Source organism: Myotis daubentonii, chromosome 2 (genome assembly GCF_963259705.1).
Source record: "Myotis daubentonii chromosome 2, mMyoDau2.1, whole genome shotgun sequence".
In the NCBI taxonomy this organism is placed as follows: domain Eukaryota; kingdom Metazoa; phylum Chordata; class Mammalia; order Chiroptera; family Vespertilionidae; genus Myotis; species Myotis daubentonii.
Window position 1 is genome coordinate 163,429,698 of NC_081841.1, and position 16,403 is coordinate 163,446,100.

Genomic DNA, 16,403 nt, shown 5'->3' on the forward strand with positions numbered 1-16,403 from the left:
ACCTTCAATACCTTTAGTGTTTAAGCAAAGGATACGGTGGATGGGGGGTATCCACAATTTATGACTTGATAAAGGGTCAAATATTCTTAAGGATCATTCTCAATTGTTAAGAACTGACTGAATTACAGGCAGCATATACTGTTAAACAGGAAGATAATACTTGCCAGACAGACTGCTGCCAAAAATGGTTTGAAAAACGCTTTTTTAGAAAAATTTAGTCACCAAAGATGCTAAATCAAAGAAGTGCTCTTATATTTATATAAAATTAAGAAAACATACAAGTAAAAAACACTTGCTCAGAAATTAAAGGTGTAAAGTATAGTTGATTATTCCAGTGATATACTGTCAAATAAACAAGAAATTCAGTGGTTTTCCTAATTTGTGAGTGTGAAATCAAGGAGTCATTTGTTTTGAAAATAGTAAGATTCTTTACCATGTTGTTCTGAAAAGCTAATGAAAAGGCTACACACAATTTAACATTAATACAGTAACACCTACCTTTCCCACCTTGGTTCATGGCACCAGTGTCTCGTCCACACTGTCCTTTATTATTTACACCAAAGGTCCAAACTTCTCCATTCTTCATTAAAACACAAGTGTGTGCTTTGCCCATAGCTACCTGAATTACAAAATGGCCCTTCAAATCTGTTACCAAACCTATAGGAAAGATATGAATTTAATAAGAAACAACAAAAAAGCCTTTCTGAGCCTACCACCTCAATGCTGAACTTTTTTTTTTTTTTTTAGATCCTCACCCGAAGATATTTTTTCAATTGATCTTAGAGAATGGAAGGGAAGGAAATGGGGGAGAGAGAAACATCGATGTGAGAGAGACACTGGTTGCCTCCCACACACTCCTCAACTGGAGCCGGGGATCAAACACACCCTTGACAGGGAATTGAACTGTGACCTTTGGGTCCAAGGGCCGATGCTCTAACCACTTAGCCAAACAACACCAGGGCTCAATGCAGAACTTTTCATTTCTGGGATAAAATAACCCACCAAAATGAGAAATAAGTGGCCATAAGACTGGTACTAAATTAATTTTATAATGTTATAATGAATCCCTAGCCAAAAGGATTTTAGCAAGCAATAGTTACACTGAGTATTATTTTTAAACTATACATGACCCCATCCCAAAATTTTGATTCATTTGACATAAAGGCCAACTACAAATCTAATTATTACCACATTAAGCAACTCACATATCACCTGAGCACAGTTCAACTTAATAATTGCTATGAATGTTTGTTATATGTCATTTCCCTAGGCTTTACATATTTACCTCATATAAACACCTTCTAAGTGGGTTGCCCAATCATTATACTCAATTCTAAGTGCCAGAAAGAAAACCTAGCAAACAAATGTTTTTAAAATCAAAATTCATAAATAAAAAACTATCTGGTTAGTTCTATCCTTCATATTCACTTCTTAAACTTTTGTTTTACATGTCACTCAATCACTTAACAAGTAATTCTTGAGCCCTTATTATGTACCAGACGCTGTGCTGGGCACTGGGGATATAATCTACGCTAATAAAAGAGAAACATGAAAATTGGTGTCACTCCGCTACGCTCACCAGTCAATCAGAGTGAATATGCAAATTAACCCAACAAAGATGGCGGTTAATTTGCATATGCAGGAGTGGAGCAAAGACAGAAGGCTCCAGCTGAAGTGAAGACTGAAGACTGAAGAGGCTTGGCTTTTCTGCTGCAGCCGCAGTGAAGAAACCAAGCCTCGTTGTGGCAGGAGGTGAAAAGCCAAGCCTCACTGTGGCCGGAAGGGAAAAGCCTAGCCTTGAGGTTTGGCATCTCCGCTGCGGCTGGACCAAAGGCCTGGGTCCTGGGTGCTAGAGGAAAACCAGTGCCGGCAGCCAGGGGAAGGAAGGCCTATTGCGCGAATCTTCATGCAATGGGCTTCTAGTACTATGTAATAAAAGCCTAATATGCTAAGTGTCTTGATCATTCGTTTGACCATTCAACCAGTTGCTATGATGCAAACTGACCACCAGGGTGCAAATGCTCCAACCAGTAGGTTAGTTTGCTGCTGGGGTCTGGCTGATCAGGATGGGAGAGATGGGCTGGACACTCCCTGGAGCCCTCCCGTGGTCCCTCCCTGCCCCAATCATGCACCGGTGGGGTCCCTCGGCCTGGCCTACACCCTCTTGCAATCTGGGACCCCTCGGGAGATGTTGGAGAGCCAGTTTCGGCCCAATCCCCACAGGCCAAGCTGAGGAACCCCACCAGTGCACCGGGCCTCTAGTAGTAAATAAGGGAAAGAGAATCTCTCCCTAACTACCTAACAGGGGGAGGAGAGGAGGTAAGTAATTTATCATATATAAATCAGTTATGTTATACAAATAATTTCCCCACAGCACTACCAGAAACATGTCACGTGAGCATCTAACTGAGCTTAGGGAAAGCTTTCCAGATAAAGCAACAGCTGAAATACAGCTGCACTAGCCAAGTGCCATAATTCATTCTGATAAAACTAGAGTGTGTTCCCAAAAATAATACAGGAAGGAATCACAAAATGTTTTATTTGTAAGTAAATGTGAAAAATGTAGAGAAAGCAATCTACAAATATTAATTTTCTAGACATATCTATGCAATACATAATGTCTAGTCTTGAACTTTCTTTGCATAAAAGTGAAATAGTATTTAAATTTAACTTACTTGAACTATCAGAGTAAATGGCATCTTTTCCAAACATGTATAACTCTCCATCTTTAGAAATAACAGAACTACTTCCATTATTGCAGGCTGTATACACCACAATTTTTCCTTCCATCTTAATTATCTTTTTAGGTTTATAGGGTTTTGATTGCCGTCTGCTCTTAGCTTTAAAAAAGTTAAATTAAGGCATCAATGTACAAGTAAAAATAATTTGTATATAAACCACAAGGGAAAAAGACATGTTATTTGCACTTATGACACACTTTATTTTCACAAAGGCCTAGGTTTCCCAACATGTTCATTAAAATGTATCAACCTTACAAGCCTCATCCAGTTAATTAAATTTAGGCTATCAGTGCCATATCTTCTTCTTTGCAGCACAATGAAATTCCCAATGGGAAACATAATCTTCTACCAAACTTCTGGGAAGCCCAATCTCAAGATTAGCTACTTACGTTATCAAAACCATTTCATTACCATATGTTTAAAAATTCCCTTTTCTCTCAAACTCTATCTTACATATATTCTTATATTAGAACCTTGAAAGTAAAATCAGTTCCTCATTCACTCAAAACATATTAAGTAGCTACACATAGTCAATATGTAAGAAAGGGAAATATACAGAAGGAGGGAAAGAAAATAAATTCAATGTGGAGGATTCAAGCAACCTCTGCTTTCCAAACCTAAATCCCTAAAATCAGTAAAATATGGGAAATATCCATCTTCCTGTTTCTTTATTCAACCCGAATTTTGCATGCCTTTCAGAATAAAACATTCTGCTGTGCGGGGTACAGTTCTGGGACTTAAAGATGCCATTATATCTTTTCATATAGCACAGTCCACATAGATACACACAGCAACTGTGTTATTTGGTACTCTGAATGCTAGAAGGAAAAAGTGGCTGTGCTAAAGCTTCTGACTATTTTAAGGGATTTCTTTCGAGGTCTTTTTATTTACACATGATTTTTACATTAGATGTTGACTTCAAACCTACTCCTCATAAGGTGCTACCCCAGTGTGCTAGACTGTATAAAGTAAATGCGAGGTTATAAAAAGAGAAACAGGACACTTTGAGGAAGACTTCATTGCTAAGGGTTTGCTTTCATCTTAGAGAAATAACACCAAGAGCAGTGATCCATCAATAACTGACACTAATACAGAAGGTTACACAAGGTTTACTTTATTCTGAAATATATATTACTCTAAAAATTTGGGGTTACTTAAAATAATATATTGAAATAAGTAAGTTTGTAAAAATAGTAACAACTGACAAAAACAGAGAAATAGCCAAGTAAACATAAAGCATATAAAAATTCATGCATATGAACTGCAGAATACAATCTGCAATCACAGTTCTTTAATAAACAGTACCCCACCATTAACTGAATAAGCCCCAATTTAAAATTCTCTAGTAACTTGGTGAGGTAACTGCAGTTGAAATTGATATGCCTCATGTTAATAAATTCTACACTATTTTTACTGACTATCCAGTTGATTAGTTAACTTACTTGACTCTCCATCTTCTCCTTTACTAGCAGATCCTGTAAAAAATATGCTTCCATCTTCTGCAACTAAAAGGGCATGAGAGCCATCATGTCCAACGGAAAAATGCACAATCTTTGGAGATTTTGTAATTGGTAGTTCAACCCATTTTCCTGCTGAAGGACCACCTTGTTTGATTCCAAGACTCTGGTATTTTCCAGTGTAATAGATCTGATATTTAAAAAAAAAAAAGAAAAAGAAAAAAGAAGAAGAAGAAGAAAGAATAGAAAACAGGACTTAAAATGACTTTTGTAGTAGTGCACCAGGTTTTACTTGACAGAAAAAAACAACCTTCCATGTTTTATTGAAGAACAAAAATAACAAGAACCCAAACTCTTTTTTAATACTATTTGACTTATGTGAGCTGAGGAGAGAAACAGGCATATTTTTCCAAAAAGACATAATAGGTTTTTCCTATCTATTCAGAATACTTATCTTTTGTCTCTCAATTTTATTTTATTTTTTAGTATTTCTTTTAAAAAATTATTTATCTTTATTGTTGAGGGTATTACAAAAATAAAATCTACAAAAATTAAATTGATGCCTTAATTTAATTTAGCTTTTTTTAAGAAAAATTATTTATCTTTATTGTTGATGTCCCCCATTTTCCCCCACTGCCCCTCCTCAGGCCATAACCAAGCTATTGCCTATGTCCATGGAATATGCATATATGCAAATAAGTTATTTGGTTATTCTCTGTGTCTCCCCTCACACACACCCTGCCCCCCCCGTCCCCCCCCCCCACATATATGTAGGGCGCGGCTATAGGGTTAAGCCTCGATCTGACCTGCTGGCAAAGCCACAAACAAGTCCCAGCTTAGAGGGCACAGTCCTCTTAGCATAATTAGGCTTGACCTTATGAGGCTCCCTAGATCTTATCTGGGTAGCTAATGGGCTGTGGGAGATGCAGCAAGCCCTGCCAAAACAAGTGAAACTCACAAGAACATTGTAACTATGGTGACCACTACCTTGTTCACCTCTGGCTATAAAATTAAGGCTCAGCTTGCCTCTGGATCTCTCTCTGTGGCCTCAGCCAGGCACAGGAAGATCCACCTAGACCCAGCTTATTCTCTTTGTCACTTCTTCATCCATTCGCCACCCTCACTCAGGCTTTCGAACCCTTGTCTGAGCTGGCTCGACACACACACACACACACACACACACACACACACACACACACACACACTTCCCTCTGAGATCCATCAGTCCTAGCCATGCTTCCATGCCTCTGGACCTATTTTGTTCCTTGGTTTACAACTCAAACTCAACAAAAGGAAGACAAACAATCCAATTTAAAAGTGTCTACCTAAGTAGACACTTCTCCAAAGAGGACATATGGACAGCATATTAAAAAGTGCTCAAAGGCACTAATCATCAGAGGAATACAAATTAAAATGACAATGAGGTATCACCTCACACCTGCCAAATTGGCTACCACCAATAAATCAACAAACAACAAGTGTTGGCAAGGATATAGAGAAAAGGGAACCTAGTACACTGATGGTGGAAATGCAAACTGGTAAGCCACTATGGAAAAGTATATGGAAATTTCCTAAAAAAATTAAATATGTGATCCAATGATCCCACTTACAGGAATATATCCTAAGAATCCCAAAACACCAACCAGAAAGAATATAGGCACCCCTATATTCACAAGAATGCTATTTACAATAGCTAAGATTTGAAAGCAGCCAAACTGTCCAAAGTAGATGAGAAGATTAAAAAAAGCTGTGATACATTTACAGAATGGAATACTATGCAGCTGTACAAAAGAAGGATCTCTTCTCTTACCCTTTGAGACACTATGGAGGGACATGGAGAGTATTATGCTAAGTAAAATAAGCCAGTCAGAGAAAGACAAGTATCACATGATTTCACTTATAGGTGTAATCTAATGAACAAAATAAATCCACAAACAAAATAGGCCCACAGGCATGGAAGCATGGCACAGATTGACAGATCATCTTTCAATTTTATAAGATACTTTATAAGTATCCTGAATAGATATGAAAAATATGTTTAATAAATATACTCAAAACTCAAAACACTTAACAAGTTCAGAAAATTCTCAAGTCATTTTCTCCAGTATAAAAAGCCCTACATACAAAAACACTGTATTTGCATAGAAATTTTAGAATTATTTTAATTACCTTACTTTATCCTCACAGGCACTAGATAAGAAAAAAGTTTTCAACTCCATAGATTGACCTCAACAATCTATAACTGAATTACACATGCTCCTACTTCCTCCAACCTGTATTCTATATATTTCTGCTCATTTATAGAAATTTGCAATGGATATCCTATTCATCAAAATAAACACAAAATGTGAATTTATCCCCAACTCAAAAAATTACACAGAGTCCCATAATTAAAAAGTAAATATTTATAAAAATATAAGATTTCATTAAGTTTTATATTCTTAAATGTCAATTTTCTTTCATACTTTAGCACAAAATTTTACCATATAACACGAAATAATTTAAATCAAAATTTAAAATGATTGTTTACACATGTGAACTATATAAACTAATCAACTGATTGTACCGACTATCTCTTAAAGCAGAGAATGTTAATTTTTAATCCTAAAATAGTAATTTACCTTTCCATTTGCCGTTTTCATTAGTGCAAACTCTCGTCCTGCGCCAAGAATTGCTGACTCCTCATCAAATCCTGTACCTGATAATACAACAAGACTAATAAATTCTATGATTTTAATAGAAATATTTTCACACACAATTTGCACTATTTTGAGTAATTAAAAAGTCAATTCAATTAATATAAACAAAAACAAGTACGACAAAATGTCATATGCCTGAATTTTTGAAAATTATTAACAATAGGTACATTACTCCAAGGGAAGATATGGTCACCATAAACTTCTTAATTTGCTCCAAACTAGTGTCAGATTAATTTTTTAAATATAAAAAAGTTTTTTAAAGCAATGCCAGCAATATCCCTTGAATTACTGAATGAATAACACATTTTTAGTGCGCATACATTATAGAATGCATTTAACCTTATTCTATTTGATCCTCACAATTATACTGTCTAGTTTATAAATAAATAAATATAAAGCTTGATGAGGTTTGTCCAGACCTTTGAGCATGAATAATGCCATGCAAATATCTGAATTAAGGTACTTCAAATTCTCCATTCCATGCTTTTTACTACAGAAAATTTTTATGAATTTGAGCACATATGTGTGCATTTTCAAATTATAAAACTAATATTAAATAATTATATATGGCACATTTTATGATTTTGTCCAATTATACAAGTTACTAATTAATTAGCTCATAGCATTGTTAAATTTAAAAACTATAATTTCAATTCAATATTTTTCTATGAAAAAATACTACAAAATTCAATTAGTATGAAAGTAAATCACTATATGTTAAAAAGTGGCACTATTAACCCTGCAGCAGGTTTAACTCAAAAGGGAAACCCCACGGAAACTAGTAGTACTAATCACTACTACAACACTGCAAGAATAATTACACTAAGTCTGAGAAATACACTGAAGTTGTCTCTATATCTGTATCAAAATGAAAGATTGTTAATCAATTTGTTAGGTCAACTACCATTTCCACAATTTATAGGATCATTCTATGGCTATCCTAAAAATATTTTCAAACCAAAATTAAATGTTTCAAAAAGATAACTATGTATATCACTGTAGTAAAATTTTACAAAAGAAGTGTTCAAATTTTAAACAATTGAATATAGATGGAGCATATAAACTAATGATGTCCATAAGCATTGTCCATCTAAGTCTTATCAAATGTAAACTTATTTTCTTTTGATCTATTGAAAATGAAAATGGAAAATTATTAGTCACTTCCTTAAAATGGCATTCATATATCGTACTGTTTAAAGGCCATATTTCCTGGATACTTATACATATTAATTCATAAGTGTGCTTTAAAGTAACAGCAAAATAGCTGCTAAAATATAAGCTACACTGCTGAAAACAGTGCTAGTCTTCAAAAGAATAAAGAACTTAAAAATTAAAATATGGAATAAAGGCTTATTTGACCACCCTACTTATAATATGCAAGTCCTTTTCCAGATCAAATAGCGAGATACCACAGGCGTGTAAGCATTTTCTGGCCAGTTTAAGTTGTAATTCTTGTTGCAGAACAGGTTCAGTGCTGGTGGCAAATATTCTGACAACAAAGCCATCCTAAAACAATAAAACATCCACAGTATTATGTTGCATAAATTGATCTTTTAAGGCTCTATATTCCATTTAACACAAATCAAGTAATAGATAAGAAAGGGATTCCATTTACATCAGCTACTCATGATTCAGAGTACTTACATCTCTTGAAGCAGCTATCTGATTAATATATTCTCCATCAGTGAATAAAATATTTTGACCTTCAGTGTGGCAATCTGTGCAGAAGGAAGAAAAAGTAATTATTTTACACTATAAATCAACACCTCACAAAATGACTTTACTCCTCTGATGAAGTCAGAATGAGACTTTTCCACGCAATAAGGATAAACTTAAACTCAAAGGGAGACTGTGCTTTTTAATAAAGAATTACAAATTAGCAGGAACTAAATAATTCAACTAATAATACTTATTACATTTTGTGCTTACATTTATAAATCTTCCATAATCAAGAAACTCAGAGCCCACCTACTTTCAAAATGAATTAGTATTAAAGTCTGATCATAAACATGCACCACAATAAACAAACTACAGTCATAGGTTATAATCATTTCAATACAATCACATGCGAATGTAAGCAACACTCTTCCTCGGACATACATAACAGGTGTTAGTGTCACAGAAAAATACCGACAGACCTAAAACTTCTGTACTTGAGTCTATGGTGCCCAACTACAGATATCCCTTGCTTTATAAAACAGAACTGGGTTTACAGTTTCTACTTAGACGTTTCATGCTTAATCCCAGCATTTTTAACAGTTAGCATGTTATACAATTTTTAAATGTTCATCCTTCATAGAACAGACAAATTTATGCTTATGTAGTTCTTTTTGTCTGAAAGTGCTCATAAATTTTGGCTGGAATGCCATATTTTGTCAATATGTCCGTATGTGGAACAGTATACTATATACTTTGATCAAAATAATGCACAAGCGCGATTATAACAAGGGATACCAGTATTACAGAAGGACCATTGGGGCATGTGTTAGTGACTGCTACTAAATAACATGAATCTACAAGCAAAATCAACATCTAAGCATAAACTGTATCCTTTTGGAAAAATAAATGTTCAGCAAGCAAGTAAAAAAGCACACACGCTTCCCAAAATAACTGCAGAGAACTAGGATGAATCACTCCATTAATTTACAATACCAAGAAAATAATATTTAATTTCTATTTGCACCTGAATCAACAAAACATAAAATTCTGTTTTTGGAATGCAGTAATGGAACCCACCCAAATAAGATGGATTACTCTGTATCTTTGCCCAGGAGCTTCATACTAGCATACTTCTTTATTATAAATATGCAAAACACAGGCAGACCCTTACCAAATAGAGAATTCAGTGATCACAAACTGGAAATAGAAACTGGGAGACAAGGCCCACTGGTAGCCCAAGAGACTTGGTAATCAAAGAGAGGAGAAATCGAAAGAAAGAGTTCCTAGTCCACTGTACAGAATACAAAGAGGCGCAAGAAAGATGCTTCTCAAGCTCTAAGCAGTAAGATTTTAAACTAAAAAGCAAAGAAGAAAAACTCATTATAATTCAGATAATTGCAGGGGTGAGGACTGAAGCGGCGCAAGAAGAGTAGCAAAAACCCTCATGATCTGAGGCAACCTGTCACCAGACATGGAGAGTAAATGACATAAGGATACAATACAAAAAATATGCCAACAACATAAAGGCTAAAATGACAATAGGGGAAAAATTACGTTTTGAGTTCATCAATACTAGGTTTAAAACAACTAATTTATGAACTAGACTATAAGACAAGGTGGATCATGAAGCTCAAAGAATTACCAGATTTATATCAATTTTAAACATGGTATTCAATTCTGTCTATATCCAGACAATTCACTTCTGCTTGTACTTGATTATAAAGCTATAGGGTAGAGCTGCCTGTAGCTAGAAAGAGAGAAAAAATAGTGCTGTTGAAGAAATTGCAGTCCAGGTCAAAGAAATGGAAAGATGGAAAAAGACTTCTTCAGGCTTGAGGGCAAGTCTTCCTGCTGTGTGGTTTCAAAAAGGTTTTCTCTTTATTCTTTCTTTATCCATCATGTAATGTTATAAGACAGCATCTTCAGGAAATATCAAGCAACATCTGCCAGTTCGTAAGGCACACAACATGGGACTATCCTCCCAAAGTTTGTTTCATTCTTCACCGTGAATACGATACATATTTATGAAACACAGAAAGCCACACTTGTATTCGTAAAAAGTCGCGTTTCATAGATTAAATAATGTAAGCTGAAGGCAGTAGTAAGTTATTTTTTATCATGGTGTAATAAATACAACAGCTGAAGATAGACCATTTAAAAATGGTCTTCTCAGTCAATCTCTATTAAATGAGGGTTTCTCAGAAGTAAATTGTTTATATTAGTATCAATCTGTTGGACGAAGGTTAAGAATTTCTTTCAGTTTATTATCCTAAAATAACTTGCACAAAGACAGAGCAATAGGGACACTCATTATGGTGTAATTTATATTGCAAAAAATTGGAAGAAACTTCCATCTCAATATGTTAATGAATGGAATATATTTTGTAACATTAAAATTATATTGTGGGAGACTATTTAATAGCCTGGAAATTTATTCATAATGATTAGTGAACAGGATAGGTTAAAAAGCAGTATGGAGCATAAAATCACTTTTTTACAAGTATGTACACATACATAGGAAAAAGATAGGAAGGGCATTCACCAATATGTTATAATATTTATATATGGGAAGTGGAGTTACAATGAATTTTGTTCTTTTTGTTTAGATAATACTATACATTAAATACAAGGTGGGACAAAAGTAGGTTTACAGTTGTTTGTATGGAAAAACAATTAATAGATAATACAAGAACAAACTGTGTTTTGTGTATTTACAATTATAAATCTACTTTTCCCCACCCTGTATAATCCCTTTTATATGGGGACACACGTTATTACTTTAAAATATGTAATATTACTATTATTACTGTTATTCGAACCAGAGACATGGTCCAAACTTGTGATATTAAAAAAAATTCTGTACAGATATCTAAAAACAGATGACTATTTACAAATTGTTTTAATAAGTCAGCTGTTTTCCAAAGTAGCTTTTTTGTGAAACACACATAAAATGTGGCATTTTCTTTAATAGAGTGTCATTTATACTAACTCGGATATGTGTATATATAGCAATGCTCAAAGAAATGTTTGATGAAGTTATAAAAATATATTAAAAAAGTAACAAGCAGGCTTGGAACAACTATCCTTCCCAATGTGATCTTCAGAAGTAGTTCTCTATCATTTTCAGATGGCAAAGTGCACAAGAGGTAATATTGCTGCTTACCATGAAATTATTGATAAATATATTAAGTATTCAATATTTTAATATAAAGTCTTTCAGAATCTACTAAAGGTATAAGCAAATTCAAAGACTTTCCAATTGAGAATATATTATACATTTGCCCAATATTCCACAAAATTTAAGATCTACTCCCTCAGAATTTAGACAGCTCAGTGATTTGAGTGATAAATATGAGTAAAACCTCACAATTAAACCAAAGGAATCTTATCAGAGTATTATTAAAAGTATAAATGATGGAATTTTTAAAAATTCCTGAGCTGCCCTGAAATCTTTGTCTGTGAAAACCTTTTAAAAATAGAAGAAAACCCAAAGTGCATTGTTAAAGTAAAAATAAACAGGAGGTTCTTTATTCCAGCTATATGAGAGCCAGAGCTGTGGTTTTATCAAGAACAACAAACATCACCCCACTAATTCAGCAGCTGAAATAGCCTTGGTGGGGGGTCAGGCTGCACATGGGCAATAATTTAAAATAAAATAAGAAAACACTTTTACTATATCCTTGATGTTTGTTTTCCCTAGATGTATTAACTTTATATAGACTATAAAATATTTTGCATGTCAAGATTTTTTTAACGTATTTGTAAACAGGCACTTTTCCTTGCTACTCATTCTTTATATGTCTAAATAGCTTAACATGCACATCTCTTAAAATCAAATATGAAGAAAAAAATGAGGTGTTCACTAACATACCTGGTAACATGACAGTACCATCTTGTTCCAGTGTTTCAGGGCTTATTCTTATGGCTGTCATGCTGTGGTTATTCACATCTCTATACAATAAATAACCCTGATAACAACAAAAAATTTTGCTATATTATGTGTTAATTTTTTTTTTCATTACCAACTTAGCAGTAAAAGCAGTCATACAGTTGTGTATTATGGTTTTTTGAGATATAATAATACATCACTACTGATGTGTAAAATAGGGTAAAGATTAAAAATATAAGAACATGGGTAAACTTTAATAAGGAGAAATTGTATATCACTGGGTATCAATTAACCTGTTATATTCTCAGATACATTTATTAGACCCGAGAGGCCCAGTGCATGAATTCGTGTATGGGGGTGGGGAGAACCATGGGAGGTTGGCCAACTGGGGGAGGGACCGCGGGAGGTTGGCTGGCCGGGGGGAGGGACCATGGGAGATTAGCTGTGAGAGCGCACTGACCACCAGGGGATAGTTCCTGCATTGAGCGTCTGCCCCCTGATGGTCACTGCGCATCATAGCGACCATCTGTTCCAGTAGTTCAGTCATAATAGTTGCTTAGGCTTTTATATATATATATATATATATATATAGGTTCTGCACTGGACAGCACATTTTGTTCAAAATTATTATATCACTTGCTAAGTAAATAAGAGAAATGACCACTGTTAGTTTAACAAATATTTTAAGGAAAAATAACGGAAATATTTAAGTTAATATTTAAAAATAAATAAAGTAGTAGTTTTAGATAGTGATATGCCCCTGAACATATTTTTGTAATGATTATTTTCCATGGCATTATTTCTTAGATAAAATATAGTGGTGGCAAATAAAAATTTGATGAGACATTTTAAACCAGGTTAAGTTTTAAGAGACAATTACTGAGAAACTGACATTTTAAATTTTAATTTCAAAATGCCCCCCAATAGTTTGTATAGTAGGATTATTTTTCATTTAACAATAGTAATTTCTTTAATTTTCAAAATGCTTTTGAATATCTTTTACTATTTGATACTAACAACAGTGAGCTGGGCAAGGGACATCTTTATTCTCTATCTTCCACAAGGGACTTTGTCTTCACCTCTCAAGTAGGGATAGTACAGAAATCAACACTTCTGACCCCTCTGTGCATCGTTTACTTGCTTCTCTCTAGAGGAGGAAGAGTGATGTATCTGATCGTGGACACCCATTTGGCCATGTTAGTCAGGTGATAAGACAGCAGCATTAAGAAAGCAACATAGGCCCAGCTCTTTTTTCTCTTTGGTGATACTTTGCATGATCCTCTATGTAGGTAGCTATCTACTGGAAAGACCATACACTGTTCCCTGTAAGGTACTGGTTTAGATGAAGAATAAACGAGTTTATAGGAAGTTCTAACTTGGCCTCAGGTCACAGCTATATTCCTATTGCAGATTTGGTAATGATAAAGGCAGTCTTTGATTTTTATCTAGAGGCTCACTTAAAAGAGAAGTCCAACAGAAGACATTTTATCCCCATTTCACAGCTAAATCACAGACAATCAAATAATTTAACTGAGTTGACCAAAGTCACATAGCTAGTAAGAAGCAGGGCAAAAACTAAAAGTAGGCATTTAATGAATTCTAAGCCAAGTTTTTTCGCTATACCATGCCACTGTTACAGACATATTATTAAAAATATACCATGTCTATTTAAATAGAAGCGATATTATTTATTGATTAAACAAGTACAAACCACGTTTTTAAAAAATAAGAAAGAAAAGTTTTGTCGATATTCTCCTACCTGAGCATACCCTAACCAAGACTTTTTTTCTTTTCTGTTTCTGATGCGAGATGTAGAATTATATATATGGCCCTGCAAAATAACAAAAGTTAGTCTACCAATAGTTTCATCATTAATAACCAATAAAAAATACATGAATGATATTTAACACATTTGTTTCCACTGTAATTTTTCAAAGAAATACTATTATATCAAAATTAGATGGTACTCTGAAAATGAAGCTAGAAACAAACAGAACACAAATCAGTGTGGATATAACTTGTTATGATTAAGAACTATAAGAAATCACATTACCCTAACTGTTCCACTGTATCCAGAGCCTATTTTGTATAATCCATCCTTGCATAGCAGATAAAGAAAAAATCCATCATTCTGAAGTAGACACTGATCATCTTCATCAACAGATATTTCTTTTAATGGCCACCTGTGCATTAAAGCTGCTTTCTTAATGCCATTGCTAAACCAGTCCTGAATTTGAATTTTTCCCACCAACACTGCCTGCACACTTCTCTGTAGTGAATTTAGTATCGTTGGCACCTATACAAAAGAGAAGGAAAAAAAAACATAAAAAGACATTGTTAAATGTGGCAAACATAAAACAGACAAAATAAAGACACTTTAATCATGTATAATCATTTATAAGAAAATAAATTGTTATAATTGCATCAATAGAATAAAATACCTAGGAATAAATTTAATCAATGATGTTAAAGACCTGTAATCTGAAAACTATTAGACACTAATAAAAGAAATTAAAGACAACACAAAAAATGGAAAAATATACTGTTTATAGATTAGAATTAATATTGTTAAAATGCCAATACTATCCAAGTAATCTACAGATTCAATGAAATCCCTATCAAAATACTAATGAAATTTTTCACAGAAATAGAACAAATAGTCCTAAAATGTATATAGAGTCACAAAAGACCCTGAATAGCCAAAGCAATCTTGAGAAAGAAAAACAAAGCTAAAGATAACACATGTCCTGATTTCAAACTATACTGCAAAGCTATAGTAACCAAAACAGTATGATGCTGGCACAAAAACAGACACACGGATTAATGGAACAGAATAGAGAGCCCAGAAATAAACCCATGTTTACATGGTCAATAAATCTATGACAAAGGAAGCAAGAGACAATGGGGAAAAGTAAGTCTCTTCAATAAGTGTTGTTGGCAAAATTGAACAGACACATACAAAAACATGAAACAGGACCACTTTCTTACACCATATATAAAAATAAATTCAAAATGGATTAAAGACTAAGATATGCAATGTGAAACCAAAAAATTATTCTAAAAAAGCATAAGCAACAAACTCTTTGACATCATTCTTAGCAATATTTTTTTTGGATTTATCTCCTATGGCAAGGGGAACAAAAGCAAAAAAATAAACAAATGGGACTATATGGAACTAAAAAGCTTTGCATAGTGAAGAAAACCATCAACAAAATGAAAAGGCAACCTAGTAAATGAGAAAAGATATTTGCAAATGCTATATCAGATATCCAAAAAATATAAAGAACCCATACAATTAAACAGAAAAAAAATCTGATAAAAAAATGAGCAGAGGACCTAAATAGATATTTTTCCAAAGAAGATATACAAATGACCAACAAATACATGAAAAGATGCTCAACATCACTAATCGTCAGGGAAATTAAAACCACAATGAGATATCACCTCACACCTGTGGGAATGACTATCATCATAAAAACAATTAACAATAGTGTTGGCAAGGATATGGCAAAAAGGAAACCATTGTGCACTGTTAGTGAGAATGTAAATTGGTACAGCCACTATGGAAAACAGTATAGAGGTGTTCCTCAAATATTTAAAAAAAGAACTAGCATACAATCCAGCAATCACACTTCTTGGTATTTATCCAAAGGAACTGAAGACACTAATTTGAAATGATATATGCACCCTAATATTCACTGCAGCATTTTTTACAATAGCCAAGATATGGAAGCAACCTCAGTGCTCATCAATAGATGAATGGATAGAAAAGATGTAGTACATATAAACAATGGAATATTACTTAGCCATAAAAAAGAATGAAATCTTGTCACTTGCAATGAACCTAGAGTTTCATTCATACAACATATGAAAGTTTCCATTACTTTTTGTTTCAGATAATTTCTATTGATGTCTACTATGAAAGATGATGACCCTCCCCTTCCTAATCCTCAAAATT

At 33.9% G+C, this 16,403-nt stretch overlaps 1 protein-coding gene across 18 annotated transcripts in view; it reads right to left on the bottom strand.

Moving 5' to 3' along the window:
* The window catches only part of MYCBP2 (MYC binding protein 2), a 300,050-nt gene that overhangs the window by 208,857 nt on the left and 74,790 nt on the right, over nucleotides 1-16,403 (bottom strand). For 17 of the 18 annotated variants that reach the window (XR_009451352.1, XM_059684883.1, XM_059684875.1 and 14 more), the window contains exons 6-14: nucleotides 14,499-14,741; nucleotides 14,205-14,276; nucleotides 12,428-12,524; nucleotides 8,542-8,615; nucleotides 8,265-8,403; nucleotides 6,820-6,896; nucleotides 4,184-4,388; nucleotides 2,676-2,840; nucleotides 499-657 (exon numbers count right to left, since the gene is read on the bottom strand). Coding sequence is in view for 17 of the 18 variants with exons in the window: in XM_059684883.1 (XP_059540866.1) it covers nucleotides 499-657; nucleotides 2,676-2,840; nucleotides 4,184-4,388; nucleotides 6,820-6,896; nucleotides 8,265-8,403; nucleotides 8,542-8,615; nucleotides 12,428-12,524; nucleotides 14,205-14,276; nucleotides 14,499-14,741 (1,231 nt within the window). In the remaining variant the exon portion in view is untranslated. The remainder of the gene's footprint in view (nucleotides 1-498; nucleotides 658-2,675; nucleotides 2,841-4,183; nucleotides 4,389-6,819; nucleotides 6,897-8,264; nucleotides 8,404-8,541; nucleotides 8,616-12,427; nucleotides 12,525-14,204; nucleotides 14,277-14,498; nucleotides 14,742-16,403) is intronic. The other variant, XM_059684877.1, reaches the window with a different exon arrangement.